General features: G+C 34.9%; 1 protein-coding gene across 31 annotated transcripts in view; it reads left to right on the top strand.

Moving 5' to 3' along the window:
* nlgn1 (neuroligin 1) overlaps window positions 1-20632 on the top strand; it is a 786090-nt gene that overhangs the window by 376816 nt on the left and 388642 nt on the right. For 27 of the 31 annotated variants that reach the window (XM_087271568.1, XM_087271573.1, XM_087271572.1 and 24 more), the window contains one exon: window positions 18894-19721. In XM_087271568.1, coding sequence (XP_087127694.1) covers window positions 19226-19721 — 496 coding nt within the window. In that variant the 5' untranslated portion in view covers window positions 18894-19225. 31 annotated transcript variants of the gene reach the window in all.

The raw sequence follows: 20632 nt of genomic DNA, 5'->3' as shown, positions 1-20632 counted from the left end.
GTCAACACATTATTATCATGTCGGCACATTAGTTTATACCACATAAGAGTGATCTGCTGATATTAACTGGTCTACATGGCTTTTGAACCACTCTAATGTCTATGAATCTATTTGCACTCAGTGAACAGTGATGAAAAAATGGTGAATCAATGACCGTTATGCCGAATCACAGTAATTTCTGTTGAGCATGTGAACATAACGGCCAGCCACTGTTAAGTATGTGCTCAACAGCTCTCAAATGTTAGCAGGAAATAGACATTTGTAACATTTTAGTACAGATTTGTACCGAACTAGAAACTTTTAACAACCCTAATATATAATGAATTAGGTCTTGCTGATTTTGCATGCTATTTTGCCAGTAAAGCCAGTTATCCACCACATGCTTTCAGATGGAGCAGCATTCACTACACAGAGCCTATCTATCTATCTATCTATCTATCTATCTATCTATCTATCTATCTATCTATCTATCTATCTATCTATCTATCTATCTATCTATCTATCCATCCATCCATCCATCCATCCATCCATCCATCCATCCATCCATCCATCCATCCATCCATCCATCCATCCATCCATCCATCCATCCATCCATCCATCCATCCATCCATCCATCCATCCATCCATCCATCCATCCATCCATCCATCCATCCATCCATCCATCCATCCATCCATCCATCCATCCATCCATCCATCCATCCATCCATCCATCCATCCATCCATCCATCCATCCATCCATCCATCCATCCATCCATCCATCCATCCAAACTAAAGCAACAGTTTAACAGAAATATGTGCAAGCAAATAAAAGGAAACAAAATAATAACAATAATAATAATAATAATAAAACCGTCATTGCAAGTGCGTTTGGACAATTTGTTTAATCATGCACTCAACAGTTCCTTCATTGCAGTTTGCAGAGTTTACAGAGTTTTTAGGACTCAACTACAGTCTTTTCACTGTCAAAAAGCCATATTGCTGCAAATCAACCTGTCATCACAACGAAGAACAATTCTACCTTGAATGCACCAAAATATCCCCCAAAAAGTTTCGTAAATTAAACAAAGCTAGTGTTCAGAACTGCCAAACAAAATGAAAGACCCTGTTTCTGTATATAGCATGTATGCATTAGAAAGGAATCTTGTGTTTCATGTTTGTATATGTGAAGAAGTGAGTCAGTATGTTTGAGTTGGACATGCAGATAAGCCTCTAGCTGTACCTTTGTAATGAATAATGCAAAGCCCAGCGGTGGTCATACACCTCAGCATTTCTCCAAGCATTCGCTGCTGCAGGTGCTGCGAATGAGCAATGCGTAATTGTGTATGTTTTTCGGAGAGCGTAGGCGTTGAGATTTGCATATGTGCGTTTGTGCGATTTTTCACAGAATGCTTTTAAAGTCTTTCTGTGACTATACTTGACACTGAATGCGGCGTACGTCAGTAAGATCAGCTCTGCTGCAGCAGTCTCACTTTGGGTTTGTCTTTTTAGTTCGATTGACGTCTGCTCGTGTTGTCATTCGAGGACAAAAAGTACCGGTCGTCAAAATTAGTCTTTGGCTTTCATCTCTGCTTGTTTCACATCGACATCTGCTTTCTGTCATCACATCTTCACATGCAGCTCTCTGCAGTCTCAGGAGATGGAGGTGTTCTCATTGCGCATTTGCTCTATTGTGCGTTTCTTTTACACACAGCCTCATTAGAATCTTAAAGGAATGGTTCACTTGAACATTTAAAATGGGTTATTTGCTCACCCCACATTCTTTTTAAAGCTGTATGCTAATTATTTATTATTATAGGCATGCTTGAATTTAAAGTACAATTCGTGCTGATAACAAAACGTTAACTGTGGCATTCAGCTCAAACTTCTAATTTACTGCCTAATAGCTAAGAAGATAGTATAGTGAGATTTAGGTAATGACTAGGGGTGTAAAATAATATCATGTAGAATTCAAATAGATATAAATTAAGTACAAAAAAATGGCTAATATATTAATTATAGGCTGTTAAAAGGTCCCGTCACTAGTTAATAATCAGAATTTTGTACTCAGGTAAAATGTTAATCTATAATTATTAATGCTGCTATATTATGCTACTTTTTAAAAGTTTGAAATATATACAGTTAAAATTAAATTAGAATTATTGAAAATTAAAAAAAAAATTGAATTAGAATTATTAAACACCCATTTTTTTTATTTATTTTTTTTGATTTCCCAAATGATGTTTAAAAGAGCAAAGGTATTTTCACAGTATGTCTGATAATATTTTCTTATCAGGAGAAAGTCTTATTTGTTTTATTTCAGCTAGAATAAAACAGTTTAAAAACTTAAAAAAAAAAACATTTTAAGCTCAATTATTAGCACCTTTATTTCTGATAGCCTACAGAACAAACCATCATTATACAATAACTTATTCTGCCTAGTTAACCCAATTAACCTAGTTAAGCCTTTAAATGTCAATTTAATCTGCATAAAAGTGTCCTGATAAATATCTGTTAAAATATTATTGACTCATCATAGCAAAAGTAAAATAAATCAGTTATTATAAATGAGTTATTAAAACTATTATGTTTAGAAATATGTTGAAAAAAATCTTCTCTCAGTTAAACTGAAATTGGGAAAAATAAATATGGGGTCTGTATGTATATATTTGTATGTTCTGCTGAAATAAGCTTTGCTAGATTTGAAGTTCGTTGCTTAAACTGACCGTAGCCTCGCCCCAAACTCTTACTATTGGTCAAGCTGGACCTTGATTGACAGATTTGAGCATACTACTCCCAATACTTTGTTGTGAGAGAGCCTTAACATTTACATTTAAACCAATGAGGTTATTTAAAATGCAATTACACAATTCTTGAGTTTTTTTCTGGGCAACTTAATTTTTTTAGGTTTAATCCACCTAAATTTGTTAGGAAAATTATGTTAACTTATGCCGAGTTCAGACTGCATGATTTTAGCATTAATTTTATTGTAAAATGTGTTTTGATTGAAAAAAAAAAAACATTAATGATTACTTACAGCCAATGAGAGCAGCATCCACTAGTATGGGTATCTGCAGTTCAGCGGGAGGTTGGGGGGGGGGGGAGTTAAAAGTGCTTCTTTTCAGTCTATTTGGACCCAAGAATTGAAGGAAAAACTAGCAGAAATTTGTCAGGACCACCTGTGTCTGTTTGACTTGTCAACTGAGCAATATCACAATTGGGTCGAAAAAGAAAAGTTGAGGGCAAATTGCTAATCCCTTCAAATGCCAGGTGAGGAATATAAGTACCCTTTCTACCCCACTAAAGGCTTCTTTCTTATTATGTAGTTAATAACAAAAGATACGTGATCTTGTGTTGTTTTCATGTCACTTCTCGCATGTGTTTGCTGACTGAGACAAAGTTTTCAGCGATTCTTTCTATTCTAAAGTCATGCAGTGTGAAACCCCCTGTTGTCAATTCTTCAAATTCGTCAAATCTTGCAGTGTAAACTAAGCAGCGACAACGCTACCCCAAATAGTCATGCAGTGTGAAAACATCTACTTTGAAAATTGTGCAGTCTGAACTAGGTATTGATCGATATGCGTGGAATTGTGTGGAACCCAAAATGTAAAACCCAACAGTCAACTCAAAATTGTTATTTCTATTCATTTGAAAAGAGTTTTGAGCTTAGTGTTAAAGGTAATGAGTTAATTAAATACATCATTACTTCAACTTAAATTGAGTAAGTTCACAGTACTCAGATTAGTTTTTTTTTTATTCAAATGTTTTGTATAGCAATCATTCTCAAACGATTTGAGTTGCCTTAATTTATTGGGTTTTACGGTACTCAGTGGGTGTGAGTTCTCTTCATTTATGGGGTTTTACTGTGCTCAAATTGCTTCGTTTGCTCAAATAGATTAAGTTCACTCATTAGGATTCATTTTTGAACTGTTTCCTCAAATGGTTTGAGTTACACTTTTTAGGTTTTACAGTGCAGAATTTTTTTTTTAGTGCATAGTATTCGAGTGGTGAACTGGGTTAAGAGAATTAATTAGTACAAATAAATCACACATACTTTGCATATTTGAAATAATTAAAATTGAGTTATTTACTGACTGTCTCGTCATTCTAAAACTTTAACTTTTTTCCTCAGCAGATATTTCAATACCTTCTTTTATAATGAAGGGTGAGAAAACATTTTGATTGTGTAATCTGTCCAGTTACTTTTTATAGTTTAGAAATTATGGAAATATCTAAAGGGATAATTTTATGTGCAGTTTTTCCTTTAGACAATAAGCTTCATAAAGTGAAATGAAAATGAAAATATTGTTGAGTGACATTTAGAGGTGGTTTTTTTGGAAACAAAAATAAAAAAATAGTAGCATACACTCCAAAAATGGCGTTTGTTCAAACTACTTTATTAAAATAAAATGAAAAAAATAAATCTTAAGTTTTTTTTGGAGACTACTTTTAATTGTTTTATGTTTAAGCCACCTAATTCTGCAGAAACTAGTAAGGTAACTTAATTCCTTCATGTTGTCCTAACACAAAATGGTTGTGTGGAACCCAGCATTTGTCATAGTGTGTGGTTTTGGAATGGCGTGAGGGTAGTCTGTAATTTTTTTGCTTGAGTTGTTCCTCTAATGTTTGCGGATTCTTAATTAGCCATATTGACTACCCCCCACCCCCACCCACCCTGCACACTATACTTCTAGCATGATAGTTTTGAAAAAAGACCTGATGTTTACTGTCACTGTGTTGCACCACTCTTAAATGATGTGCGGATGGCGCTACTGACTGTTCTGATGCTATGATGGATCACTCCGTCATGCAAATGATGGTTAATTTTTAATGAGTCTTTGATGGCGGCTGTAATAAACGCCTCAATCAGACTTTAGATTCCCCAAACTCACCAGCACCGGCACCGTGACCTGCGAGCTAAGCATATTCACTATAATCATATAAACTTTGGCCTATAAATTTCTCCCAAAGTCTTATTGCGGTTGAGATGAGATCATTAAGGTGAGTGTGAGCTTGCGCTGATGAAATGGCCGCGGATTTGACCGACTGCTGCAGTAACTCACTCTCCTGGCCTCAGTTCACAACTTCTGATGGCCTTCGCTAAAATAATCAGCCATTTGTTTTCCGCTTTGCACTCTACCTTTCTCATCTCTGTTGTACTCAGGTGCCAGTATGAATAGGAAAGTAGATGTTTGTCATGTTCTTTACGTAGGAGGTAGATTTGTATTTTGACAAGAACTACAGCATTTTGATAAACTATTGCAGTCGATTTTTTTAATTCCATACTTCAAAATGAAGATTATAACAGTTGTGTATTTTATGTACACAGAACAAATCAGTCATTGCTGGAAGATTCAGCAGTGGCGCAGTAGTTAGTGCTGTTGCCTCACAGCAAGAAGGTCGCTGGTTCGAACCTCGGGTCAGCTGGCGTTTCTGTGTGGAGTTTGCATGTTCTCCCTGCCTTTGCGTGGGTTTCCTCCGGGTGCTCCGGTTTCCCCCACAGTCCAAAGACATGCAGTACAGGTGAATTGGGTAGGCTAAATTGTCCGGAGTGTATGATGTGTAAATGTGTTTGTGGATGTTTCCAAGAGATGGGTTGCGGCTGGAAGGGCATCCGCTGTGTAAAAACTTGCTGGATAAGTTGGCGATTAATAAAAGGGACTAAGCCAAAAAGAAAATGAATGAATGAATGTTAGAGCTGCACGATTCTGGGTAAAATGAGAATTATTTATGATCACGATTTTCTCACGATTCTGTAGATGTAAAAGGTTAATATGAGTCTGCAATTAGTATTGTTTTTTCTCAAAGATATGGTAAAACAACAATAATAAGAGTATATGCAGGTCTCCTGGTTTGTATAGAGAATTCTATTCCACTAAAGTATTTCTGATGTTGAATTATGTTTGAGATATAGGCCTATGCTTGCAATCTGTGATTGACAATTGAGTGCACTGGTAAAATCAACATTATATAAGCTGAAGTAGTTATACTGACACTGTAAACATTTATTTTCATGCACAACTGTGTGTTCGCTATGAAAGAAAAAACAAAACATATGCTTGTCGTTATCATAACTCTAAAATGCGATGATTTTTCTAAATGATGTGCACGCTTTCGGTTTCATTTTCACTGCTAAGTGCTGTTCATACTTCACGCCCGGCACCCAAACGATCAATCTGTGCCACAAACTGAATATTATTTACTACTTTATTACCTGCTACTTACAGCCTATGCAGGTTTTGTGCTCTTAAGTAGACGCACACGCATCTATCATTAAGTAGAGAGCGCCACCCCCACTCTCTGTGATAGCAGCTCACGTCACGTGTGATTTCCCAGCCGGGAATATAGCATTATATGAAGAAAAAAATGACATTTTTAGGTGAATATACCATATAAATACAGTATGTGACTCTTTCAACATCATTTGGAGGTGTCCATGTCGCTGAGCAATGTATGTGAAACCATGAAAAGACTCATGCAGCCGCCCTTGCTTTTCTTCTGAACTTGACAATATGATTAGCAGAATCGTAGAAATGCTGGATTAGGATCGTCTTGGGGGTCGAATCGAGATCGCTGTCTTTTTTTGATTAATTCTGCAGCTCTAATTCATGTAGGCACATGCTTTCTTCATTGTTAAATCTGCTGTCTAAATGAATCCGTTAAATCTGGTGGATTATTTTTGTATAAAAAGGTGTTATTTTAAATAATAAAAAAAAGCTAATTACTGTAAACCTGGTAGGCAGTTTGTAAAAATATTTAATTAAATATTAAATAAATGGTTAAATGCACATTTGTAAGTTACTGTGCATAAAATAAATAATGAAATACAAATAATAAATGTCTTTACTCTCCATTTTTAAACATTTTAATGCATTCTTAGTGTTTTATTTATTATTATCTGATTTGTAATTATTTCCTCTTCAACAAAACACTTTTTTTTTAAATAAAATATTCAATTGCAATAATAAAAATAGCTGATGAAATTATTTTCTTTTAAATAGTTCTTTATTTTTTTCTTTGTTTTTTGTAGGTGTGCTTAAGTCTTATCTGAGACACAGGATCTGTAACTATAACTGAGATTCACAGTCCTGGGCTTAAGAGCTCTCGGTCTTTAACAGGACAACTCACAGCAGGAGCTACACGATAAGCACTTCAAGCTGAAAGAAATGACAAAACAGACTAAAAAAACTTCAAGAGAATACACAAGCATGGCATTGAGAGACAAAGATATCAAACCCACAGGGGAAAATTCACGAATGTTTCTTATTTTTATTTTTATTTTGTTTCCATTATATAACATCAGTGGCATTTATTCCGAAGCTAAACAGCCAAAATATTTCACAAAACAAATAGTTTGGGTAGGATTTAATTGATGAAAGGAGAAGGACTAGATTAATGTACTCTAAAGTGAGCTGATTTATTTATTTATTTTTTGGCAAAGCTGAATTTATGTTTGACCATGTGAACAAATGCGTATCCAATTCTTAGCATTTCTAGCAGTTCAAACAGAAGTAATGCATATGAGGGACGATGCTATAAGTACACCAGCCTTACAAAAAACACTTGGAGTATAGATACACGAATATACTGTAAGTAAAAAACAAAGGCATAGCATGAGATGGTTTAAAGGGAAATTGAGAGAAATTGTGTGTATCCTATAGAGATTTACAGTGTCTGTGTTCTGGTTTCTCTGTTTATCTGCAAAGAAAACACTATTAAGATCCCGACAGAGATTGTTACGTGTACTGTCTCAGAGGATATTTCTCTATTCAGTGCTCTAAGCCCCCTTTCTATCTTTTGACCTTTTGAGCCAATATATTAATCTCATTACAAACTCAATAAATAAATAAATAAATAAATAAATACAAATATTTTTATCTTAAAATGATAAAAGTAAAAACTCGATTTAGGAGTCATTACCCCTGCTTTTAGTGTCACATGCACGATTCTTCAATCATTCTGAAGTGCTTATTTGGTGCTCAAGAAACATTTTAATTAATTAATGTTTTTATTTATATAATTTTTTAATGGGGGTGTCAAATAAGTAAATTTACTATCAAACATGGAATGAAGGCGTTTATTATAGGTGTAATAGGTTTAAGCAGTAGGTTTTATTTTATTTTTCTTCCCTCTCACTCTATTGTAAAAATCTCCTAGGCGATTTTATAGGCTCATTAACAATACAGTACACAATCAATGCACTGGATTTCTCATCTGGCGTCTCTGTTTATCTCATTATGCGCTAGAACAGACTGTTTTGCATCTTTTTGAAGCTTGTCATTGATAGGCTACCGTCAATAGGAGCAATTTGTTTTGAAATATGAAGTGAGGGGAGTAGAAATGTCAACTGGGCCAAAGTGAGACGGACTAATCATGGATAAATAAAACACTCCAGTTAACAGATTCAGCTTTGCAGAACGGGTTTGTTTTTGACACAATTTTTTTTTTTTTTTTTATCAATTATGAGCTTTACTGGAAATAATCAAAAAAAAAAATGTTGAAATGGGGTAGAACCAAGTTGTTGCTATAAAGGATAAAAATGCAGCCGGAAGTTAACAATAATTATTCTAATAATAATAATAATAATAATAATAATAATACATAATGTGCTGTTCAAAGGACTACAAGGCAAAATACTAACAATAGCAAAAACAGCACAACAATAAAAAGCTACAACAAAACAATAAAAATATGAACCATAAGATAGAATAAAAAAATAAAATAATAATCATCCTAAGTTAAAAGCAATGTAAAAGCGTTGAGTCTTAAGAAGTTTCTTAAAACAGTCCATAATTATAATAACAATAATAATAATAATAATAATAATGATAATATTAATAATAATAATAATAATAATAATAATATTTATTGAATGATCAAATAATTGTATATTATTCAGGGCTCGAAATTAACCTTTTTTCTTGGTAGCACCGATGCTCCTAACTTTAAAAAGTTAGGCGCATCAGCCAAAATTTAGTCGCACCCACCAATTAAGAGCACCGTTACTACAAGTTTTATACAAACAGATTTATTGCATTTGAAATCAACAGTAATCAAACTAACAAGCAAAAAATATATATATATATGCAAGCGTGAGGAAAATATTTCTCATCGAAATCCCGTTATCACAAGAAAATACATTTTATAACATGACTGAGTGACCAAAGCATACACGGAGCGCTCACCGGCCCTGCACGCACTGCTTGAATGAATCTGTTAACGGCATAACTGTGCTGTTCTCACAAGTGCTGTCTGATATTGCACTGATGCTTTTGACATATAATGTGCCTTATTATATGCATACGTCATGTAAATAGCAATACTGTCTTTTCATGAGTAGCGATATTAGTTTACTCAGTGTAAGCCCGTTTGCGATGCCGATGTTGTACGTAGTGTTAAATTTTACATATAGCTGTCCCTTGCACAGCGGATAGCATCTGGCGTTTATGAAGGATTAAACAGAAGCTCTCGTGCTAGATGTGGCAAACTGTTACCTGAAAACTTCATCCCACAGACTTTTAATAGCGGACTTGAAGCCAACGGAGTCTTTTATCCACTCTTGGAAAAGTGTAGATGGTGGACTAACATTCAGCACATGATCACAACTAAGATGTGTCATTATTTATAACTTTAGATGTCATGGTTTCTAAAACAAAATCTGTCAGTGTCATTTTCATTCTCATTTTTAGCGCTTTAGTTTTTCGCGGTAGTAGCTCTCTCTGTCATCCCAAGCAAGAAGGCGCTGGCTGAGTGATTGACAGCTGATATTAACCAATCATTCGCGTTCAGTGCTAGAGCAGTGGTGGGCCAATAAGAAGAGCGCGAAGGCGGGGCAAGCATTACGGACTTGTTACTGCAGCAAGATGACATGACAACTGTTTTAAACCATTCCTGAGCGATGCGTTTCCCGTTTCAAGTGCAGACAAAGAGCTTAGAGAGATGCATTCTGCGTGAATGTCTCCCGAATCCGCGCATGTGGTGAACATTTTGCAGTAAAAACTGGTCGCACACAACTATTTTAAGCACTCGCAGAAATGCACCCAAATATTTTTTGAGGTCGCATAGATAAAATTTCGGGCGCATATGCGACCAAAATGGTCGCAATTTCGAGCCCTGTTATTATTTTCTACCCCAACTCAAAATGTAAACACACAATAATAACACAGTAATGTAAAATCATTAATTATTGTTGTACATTTTTTCAAAAATTAAAATAAGTTTTTATTCTTATTCTTCTTATTTTTTGTTTTTGTTTATATAAGACACAAGGAAACGTTCCACACACTACTAATACTTGCAAAAATGTCAATCATTTCAACAATACTTCACTGGTAATTTCACTAGGCAACAGAAATCGAGACTCATCAGTAGGCCTACGCACAGAATTCCGCAGATTTTCTGCAGATTTTTAGCCATCATTAATTCTGTTTGTTTATTTGAGTAAATGTGTGTAAATCTATATTTACTTATATGGAAGTATGCTTATGATTTTTTTTTAAATACAGTTTGTGAAGTAATATTTTCTGTTTTTTAGCAGATATATGAGAGACTTGTTTTGTTTACCAAATTAAGTGCTTCTAATTGGACTTGCATTTAAACATTAAATAAAAGTTATTAAGATATTATTTTTTTTATGTCACATATTAAGGTTTAGCTATGATACTCCCAAAATAATTCAGCGGAATGTTTTTTCCAATCTTATTTTGTCCAATTTTGGTGAGCCTGTGCAAATTGTAGCCTCAGTCTCCTGTTCTTAGTTGACAGGAGTGGCACCTGGTGTGGTCCTCTGCTGCTGTAGCCCATCCGCCTCAAGGTTCAACATGTTATGCGTTCTAGAGACCTGTCTGCATACCTTAGTTGTAACAAGTGGTTATTTGAGTTAATGTTGTCTTTCTATCATCTAGAACCAGCCTGGCGATTATCCTCTGACCTCTGGCATCAACAAGGCATTTACTCCCACAGAACTGCTGCTCGAGATGGTTATGCATAAAAATCCCAGTAGATCAGCAGTTTCTGAAATACTCTGACCAGCCTGTCTGGCACCAACAACCATGCCATGTTTAAAGTCACTTAAATCACCTTTCTTTCCCATATTGATGCTTTGTTTGAGGTGCAGCAGATCGACTTGACCACGTCTACATGCTTAAATGCATTAAGTTGCTACCATGTGATTGGCATTAACAAGCAGTTGGACAGGTGTACCTAATAAAGTAGCCAGTGAGTGTACCTTAAACAATATTATAAAATGTATTTATTTATTTATTTATTTGTTTGTTTATTTATTTATTTATTTATTTATTTATTTATTTATTTGTTTGTTTGTATATTTATTATTGTGCTATTATTATTATTTATTGTATTAAAATGTTACTAAAAATAATTCTATTATAATATTAAAATTTTAAATATTTTAGGATATTAAATAATATATTAACATTATTTTAATTATATTAGGAATTTTTTCACAAACAACAAACTATAGTATACACTGGTGTGTCTATGAAAACCAAATGGGTTTACTTTAATGTCTTGAAATATGATTGTTTATTAAAATGACTAAAATATGCGCATTTTATTTAAAAAGTTAATATGATGTTGTCAAAACCGACCACTGTTAAAAACCTATTAGACCACAGTAATCTGTTTCTAGCTCAGCCCTTCTAGAATTGGACTGTTCTGTTTGAAAACCTTTTGAATGGAATAAAACGCAAGCAGTTTCTGGTTCACCATTAACAAAATACAAAACTGCAGTGCTATTACTGAAATCGGCCCATTTTATTACAGTAGATTAGACCTCTGGGCTGCATATTTTGATCAGATGGGATGGAGGCTCTCTAAGCATTGTCTGTGGAATCCATTACATGGGTGTCAAAAGAGGTCAGCTCCTACTCCATTCAGCCCTGTGTGTTCTCTGTCTGGGTTACTTTTTCCGAAATCATTGTTAGTCAACCAAAGTTCAAAACATTTATTTTCCTTAATGCATTTTTCCAATAAATGTTCAGAAACATATGGACTTGAAAGTGACCAAATAAGCATGCCAACATCTGCATCTTTTAGTTTGAGTTTCTATGTGCATGAGTAAGATCAAAAACCTGAATAATATAGCAAAATAAGGGAAGCAGTCCTCTTAAGTGTTAGTTCACCCAAAAATGAAAATTCTGCTATTCATCCTCATGTTTGTCCAATCCCCTAGGACTTTCATTAATCTCCAGAACAAAAATTAATTAATTAATTAATTTTTTTAGATGAAATCTGAGAGTTCTCTGATTCTCCAAAGACAGCAATGATCATAAAATGTTTAAAGTCCAGAACCAAAAACATTGTCATAACATTCCATGTGACTTCAGTGGTTTAACTGTAATCATGAAGCTCCAAGAACTCTTTTGAGTGGCAATAAAAACTGTAAAAATGACTTTGCTCATCTATGTTTTCAGTAATTAAAACTTTTAATAATTAAGTGAACTGATCCTTTAAGTAGTATTCAAAGAAATGACACTCTTTGTATTTGCAGGTAAAATTATGGGTGCTACAGAAAGGGTACTGTTGTCAAAACATGTGAATCCAGTTGCAAAATGCACAAAATAATAATAATTCTTATTCTCACAAAATAATAATGATAAAATGATGATTTTTATGATAAAAACAAATTTTTCTCTTGTTTTTTTTTTTCTCTATTTGGCCAAATTATTCTCATTGCTTAACCATTACATTGTATTCCATGGCAATCCAGGCCAGTTGGATACGATAATCACATATTTCATGTAAACTGTGGTCAGAAAAAACTGGAATCTCTACAAATATATGAGAGAGGTACTTGAGAGAATACCTGCATAAAGCTTGGAAGGTAAACTTTTCAACTCATTTTAAAAACAAATGTTGTTTTGCTTGATAATCCATAAAAATCTCCCGGCAGAGCGGGCATCACACAGGCTCTTCCCGTGTCGGCCGTTAACACAAATGATGATGACAGCTGCCTGAATTCGTGCACGCCCACAAACAAACGCAGCCCGCTGGCTTTAAGGTCGTTTCATTGTCCTCCGGAATAAGTTGGAATTATGGCCCATTTGACCTCACAGGACCACCATGATCTGATGCTGCTTTATTCAGAACATGAAACGTGATATGTGTTATTTATTCATTTTTTTATTTTTATTTTTTTACCAGTCAAAGTTAGGAAATGGTTAACCATGGCTGCAATTAATTGGGCAATATATATAGTATATTATATATATAAATATATATATATATATAAATATATATATATATGTATGTATGTATGTATGTATATATGTATATATATATATATGTATATATATATATATATATATATATATATATTTATATATATTTATATATATATATAATATATACTATATATATTGCCCAATTAATTGCAGCCATGGTTAACCATTTCCAAACTTTGACTGGTAAAAAAATAAAAATAAAAAAATGAGTAAATAACACATATCACGTTTCATGTGTATATATATATATATATATATATATATATATATATATATATATATATATATATATATATATAGGTTTTTAAAATATTATTTCGATTTAAAGTGATTCAGTATAATTTTTCATGTTTAAAATATTATTTATTCTTGTGGTAAAAGCTTTTGTCATTACCCTACTTTAGTCTCAGAATAATTCAGAAATTATTTTAAATGCTGGATTAATGCGCAAGAAAGTTTTTAATTTCAAATACATTATTTTGTGCAAGTAATACAACAAGCATTTACTTTGGGCTAGCTTTTGCAGCTGGACATTGCTTTACAATGCCCTGGATGGGTGAACATTAGCCTATGGAGGAGTGTCTTTTGTCTCTCCATGTGTGAATTATTCATGACCACTGTCACTCCCACGCATACAGTATGCTGACCCAAAATAGACTTTACAAATATTAAATCGTTGAAATGTCTCTGAATGAGAGAACAGAACAATCTTCACATGATTGTGAACCATAGATTCTAGCCTACAAGACTTATGACTCAAAAGTCTTATTCAGACCCATTCAGTGTGCTTCTCTGGACCTAATTTCAGCTACATTTTTTTTTATAACCAAACCACTTATAATATTTCCTGTCTAAAAAAATGACTTTATGTAAAATTAAGTAACTGAACTGTATAATTTAACAGTTCCAAGTTACAATTAGTATACTCACTGTTTTAAGTAAAGTAATTGTGTTTCTTTTAAGGCAAAAGTATTGTGATCTGTAGCTCAGCAGCGAATTCTGTCGTTGTTTAGGAAACACCCCTGGCTGTGTTGCGCTCAGTCCGGATCTGCAGGGCTCATCATCATGAATGATCTGGTTGTTGGCGAGCTGTGTGCAGAGGAGGCTGTGTGTGGTGTTACAGTAGTCCTCGAGACAAACGCCCCATTATTCTGCAACATAAAGCCTATTGTAAGGTGGTGGAAGCAGAGGTGTTTTTCTCATTTACCGTGCTGAGCGAAAGCTTGTTCCGAATCCGCTCGTCGCATCGTCCACTGGGGAAGACGAACCTCCATTCCTTATTAAGTCTTGTGTTCTGGTGGGGATCCAAATATAGTTCCTGCTCATTCGCAAGGTTGTTGAGGATTGTGAGGATGATGTACTAAATTGATGTGGAGGGATTTTTAAGATTCTGCTTCTTGTTGTGTTATTTTAACAATATGTGTTCAGTTAATGTTGAGCTTGTGGATTTTTCATAGCACTGGAGCTTTTTGTTAATTACTTGACACTTGTTTTGGTCAAGGTCTGTTTGTTAATGCATAAAACACTAATTAAAATAATTTTAAGTCTGAAAAATAAGGAAATTTAAAAGGTAAGAATAAAAACTTGCTGAGTATTTATTTAGTAATTTTCTAACAAAAATGATAATAATACTTATATATATATATATATATATATATATATATATATATATATATATATATATATATATATATATATATATATATATATATATATATATATATATCAAAGATTTTTTTGCAGTTTTTGTTCCTAAAATTTGACAGTTTTATAACATTTTAATAGTAGTAGGGATACTTGAATTGAGTATCGGTTCGATATTGCATATTTTTGCTGGATAGGGAATTGGCCGGTTGGTATCGATCCAAATCTGATCTTGCGCGTACTCTGTATTCTGAGTAATTTGTAAGCCAACAAAAGCCATAAATGTACCCTATTATAAGGCACTAGAAAGTTGTCATGTAGGCATACTAGATCTCAAATGTTCTGAAGTGTCCACAGATACTGGAGGGCTGTGTGCTGTGTCTCAGTGATGCATAAATCGCTTCAATTACTTACCGGTTGTGCAGACGTGATGTGCACCTCACTGTAAATTATTCTTACAATTTGTTTTTGTTCTTACTCTTGTGACTGAGTTTTTTTTTTCCAGGAGAATACTTTCAGTGCTGTGAATAGTTTGTAAATCCTGGTTCATTATGGTCAAAGTAGTGTAATATGGATTGACATTAAAAAAATTATTTAACCTAATATAGGCTACTCAGAAACTGAATACTTCACTGTAATTTTATTTATGAGCAGTCACATGATCCAAACACAAAACAAATATTTCATTTGACTGACTCAACTCTGAGTCATATTAAACATGGTGCTTTTTCAGATTTCAGATTTAAACCCCTAAATGATGTTTTCATTCACTTAGAGCTGTTACACACTGCATGGAAGGTAATTTTCAAAAACCCCATAATAGGGGCTCTTTAATCCCCCGCATGAGTTTTTTTTTTTTTTCTTCAACACAATAGCACTTCATAACTCAGGACTATCTGATATATTGTCTTGTGAAATATTTAGATTTTAAATGCATGTAGGTAAATGTATTTCATCCTGTAATAATTGTTAGAATGAACCTGATTGTTGATCTATGACAGGGAATGGACGCTGACAGACTAGCCTGCACTGCAGTGTGGAGATTTAGAGCTGTTGGATTTATAACATGTAAATTCATCCACTTCATGCAAGCAAGTAAACAGTGAAGTAGAGCCCTGTTGAAACCTCATATTAAGATGTGTTTTCAGCAATTTAATGTGAAGTGGATGAAGTCTAAAACATTTTCAGATGGTCCATTTCCAGATGGTTTTAGGCACTTTCAAATAAAGTCGAAAATCATCAAGCTGCTTTTATAGAGTAAATGCTCATGTGGTTGAATATGTTTAAAAAGCCACAAAATAAAACCTGCTCTTTACATAGTGACCTGACGTGTGATAATTTTTGGATGTGTTGTGAGGAGACACACCAAGGCAAGGTGTTTATACTTCATTGTATTTACCTAAAAGCATGGATTGTGATTGATTTTGTTGTTGCCTTTCACTTGCTTGCTTTCAAGTTTGCTAGTTACTGTAGCTGTTTAACATGGGTTTGTTTATTTGGTACCACTGAACATTTACGCAAAAGCGATGCAGAACATGATCAAATGGAGAGTGAATGTTCTCAATAAAATCTGAACAGAAGTGCGCCATAGGTTGTGCAGGCCCGGATTGGTTAATCAGGAGGACGGGAGAATTCCTGTATGAATTCCCGGATGAATTGATGATGTAACTGTCAATCGACCCCAAACAGCGGCACCTTAGTGAACATGAATTTGAATAATAAATATTAATGAATATTACACCAAAATCAGATGATTCACAACACATTAATAAATCTTACATAACTTGATCAGAAATCTAAAAAGGGGAGAAAAAGATTAAACCATCAATAGAAAGAGTCTTGCTGGTAACAGTGCAATATTTATTTATTTTTCTTCCAAACTCACTAGCGCCATTTTGGTTCAGTGGTCCGCCGACCCGAACTCAAACCTCACCTGAGTAATATGTTTTATATATATATATATATATATATATATATATATATATATATATTATTTTTATTTTTTTTTTTTTGGTGTTAAGACATACAATACTGTTTGGGTTATTATATAGGTGTACATATTTTATTTTTATTGTTTGTTTGACAAAGGACTGGATATCTATAAAGGATTTTGCACAGAATATATATTCAGATATCGCTGGAAAGGACATTGTGGTGTTTTGAAGAATAGTGTTGGAGATTTAGCTACCCTTTAAAGTTCTCATATTTATGAAAAACATTTAAAGCTCTAAAACAGCTGGGTCCTTGAAAAAGATGTGACAATGTCATTAGAAACTTAATTGGAAACAACGTTATTTTAATAGTCGTGAACTGAGGTGGGCCGGTCTAAGGCTTGAAACTACAGGGCTGAAAAGGAGTCCCACTTCAGCCCTGGTTATGCGCCTATGTGGGTTCATATACATTACATAATATTCAAAGGATGTACAGCAATACACAAATAAATACACAAATATGTTTGCATATGAAAAAATAAATAAATAAAGGAATTTAATTGTTAAGAAGTTTTTAAAAATATATATTATTTACTAAATAAATAAAAAAAGCACTACCTCCATGCCTCATCTCGGGGTGCCTATTCAGTTTATTATGACAATTTACATTTGTATAATGTTGTTGTTGTTGTTGTTGTTATTATTATTATTATTATTATTATTATTATTATTATTATTATTATTATTATTATTATTATAAGTGTTATTTATTACATACATATTTATAATTGTTTTAAATAAAAAAACAAGTTTAGATTTGTCCACCTGTCTGGTTTTGGAGACGTATGCATCAATATGGGGCATAAGAATAAGACGTGTTTGGATATAACTCAGTTTTTTTTTTACCTCACTTTGTTATTATTGGTTATTTATTCGTTTGCTGGAAATGAGAACTGAATTTAGAAATAATTTAGAAACAAATTTTTGCGCTTAACAAGGCAAATTAAATATTTAGGCTAATAGATGTCTTCACTTGGATTAAGTTTCCTTCTCCACGAAAGTAAATGAGTAAAGAATAAAAGTAAAGAAAAAGAGAAAGTAAAGAGGCTGAATGGAGGAGGCTCATTCTTTATCCTCGCTCTGCAGACAGTCTGTTAAACTGTTTTCTCGCTGGTAAAGCGTTTAACTTACAAAGTCCGTAAATATGCCCCATGGCGCGACGCAACTGACTCTTAAAGGGAATGGGAGATGAGACTCTGATTGCTTTAATGCATGCTATATTCAAAACACACCCATAACTCATTAGGAGAATAAGCAGAACCCTGTTAGACCATGCGCCGGACACAGAACGTGTTTTTCCGTCCTTATATTAGCAAAAGTGGATTAGGATACTCTTGCTAATGCTTTTGCACCATGCACATTAGACTTTGCAGCTATATCGTGTATAGTGCCCATACTCTTAAAAATAGAAAAATATGACCTTAAGGAAGAATGAAATAAAGGATACACTAAACATTCTGTGTTTATCAGATGTGATCATCAAAATATGCTTGAAGGTAGTTACTGATGTTTTTTTTATTCACTAGTTTGTTTTAATTTTATTTCACTTCAATTTTAATAAACATTTAAAATATATATATTTTTAATAAATGCATTCATATTATTTTAAATTGATTTAAATAATTGTTATGTTATGTTGTTTGTGTGTATTATAATGTCTGAAACCTTCAATAAACACCACAGTATGTGATTGAAATAGGTTGTGAAATATGACAAAGCCTTGAGTGTGTCTGTCTCTAGCTTTGTGCCTGCCAAATCCAGAAAGCAGATTTGATTTTAGCATTTGATCGCAGGCACACTGATTGACCTAATCACAGTGCTGCAATTGTGCACTCCAGGTCTCAGCCTGGACTGATCTCACCGGGTTAACTTGACTGCATGGGTCTGCATGATAGATGCTGTGTCATGCTGGTGAGCTGTGATCCTAGCACATCCTGGCTTGCTAGCAGGCACTTTAAGATCATAGACACCAAGACAGCACTGTTGTCCAGTATGCCTCGTCGCTAACTTTTCTTTTTGTTTGCTTGATTTCCTGCAGGATATAGACCAACCACTGCACCGGACTTGATTTATCTGCGGACGACCTGCCACAAATGCCTCCCCCACCCCTGCCCCGCACGTAGCCAGGATGGAAATCTACACTGTCAATAGGATGGGACCTGACGAATAGCTGGCTTCCTGATGAAGATGTTACTTGGATCTGTATTTCAATCCATGTGGGAATACTTGCCATGCAAAGAGGCTTTGAGATTTTTGACAGCTTCACTCTTGGAACGTCTGACATCTTGGGTTTGATTGCTTTCTTTTGTGCGAGTGGATCTAAACTACCGCCGCTGCTGTTAGCGGGACTAGCGTGAAGAGGATTAAACCATGCCCTTCCAACAACCAAACCGCCTGAGCAGCATCTGGAAGGCCATGTGTCCGAGGCTAGGCCTCAGTGCTAGCCTGGATCTGCCATTCTTGTGTTGGATAGTAGGCTTGGCCCTGCATGCCCAGCTGGCTGCTTCGGAAAAACTGGATGAAACGGACCCCATTGTCACTACCACTTACGGAAAAGTGCGGGGATTCAAAAAAGAACTTAATAATGAGATCTTGGGGCCTGTTATTCAGTTCCTGGGGGTTCCCTACGCAGCACCTCCAACAGGCGAAAGGCGCTTCCAGCCACCTGAACCCCCTATTTCGTGGTCAGAAATCCGGAACGCAACTCAGTTTGCCCCTGTTTGTCCACAAACTCTGCTGGAGGGCAGGCTACCGGACGTTATGCTGCCGGTTTGGTTCACCAACAGTATTGAAGTGGTGTCATCTTACGTACAGGACCAGAGTGAGGACTGCTTATTCTTAAACATATACGTGCCAACGGAGGATGGTGAGTAAATGTGCGGGCAGGATGGACAGACCTGCCTTTGTCATCTCACTGTGTCAGTTTCCTTCATGCAGAATGTAGTGAGTGCAGCGGGGGATAAAAGAAAAAAAAAAAAAAGCATGATCTCTGCATGCCCAATGCATGCCGCTGCTTAATGTGTGAGTGGGTGTGTGACTGAGGCTGTATGTGTGTCCTAACCTTCCCACCATCCCCTGCACATGCAAATTTTTCTGTGTGCTGCAGCACGTCCATTTTAGGTGGTCGGTTTTCTTTCCCCACCCTATACTTATCATACAGACACAATGATTTTCGAAAGCAAATAGTTTTCAAATAATTTTCAAAAGCCAAATGTGGGGGAATTGTTTTGTACAGTACTTATCATAATGATTTAAGTCCGAGAACTTGTTTTTTGGTTTGTTTTTTTCTTTCTTGATAAACTCTTCGCTTCCTTTTACAGTCTAGTTATGCTGTTGCATGCTCCTAATGTCCATAATGGACTCCCATGTTATTTTTTAGTCTTCTATTCATTTTGCAGTAAAAAGAATATCCAAGGAATGTGCCAGAAAACCCGGCAAGAAAATATGTAGAAAAGGAGGTATGTATCCACCGACATAAAACCCAAAAGAGAACAGGCAAAGATCTCCCCCTCCTCATTCTGCAACACTGTCCAGATCTCAGCTCCCTGAGGTCAAGAGAAGAAGCCATAATTGATTCCCACCACGAAGAGTTAACAGGGGAGACCGAGCCGTCTCTTAAATCAGATGGGCACACGTTGAACTTGCAGAGTCTAATCTCAATTAAAAGAGATGCTATCTGGATTTCATTGGCTTACACTGGCTATATTGATCACAGCTTCATCAAGATAATGTCTCTAGCTTCCCAACCCTGGCATGCCTTACCTCAGCCCATCGAGT

Source organism: Danio rerio, chromosome 11 (assembly GCF_052040795.2).
Source record: "Danio rerio strain M-AB ecotype USA chromosome 11, GRCz13ab, whole genome shotgun sequence".
Taxonomy (NCBI): Eukaryota; Metazoa; Chordata; class Actinopteri; order Cypriniformes; family Danionidae; genus Danio; species Danio rerio.
The sequence above is the reverse complement of the archived record's forward strand: the minus strand, read 5'-3'. Positions and strand labels throughout refer to the sequence as shown.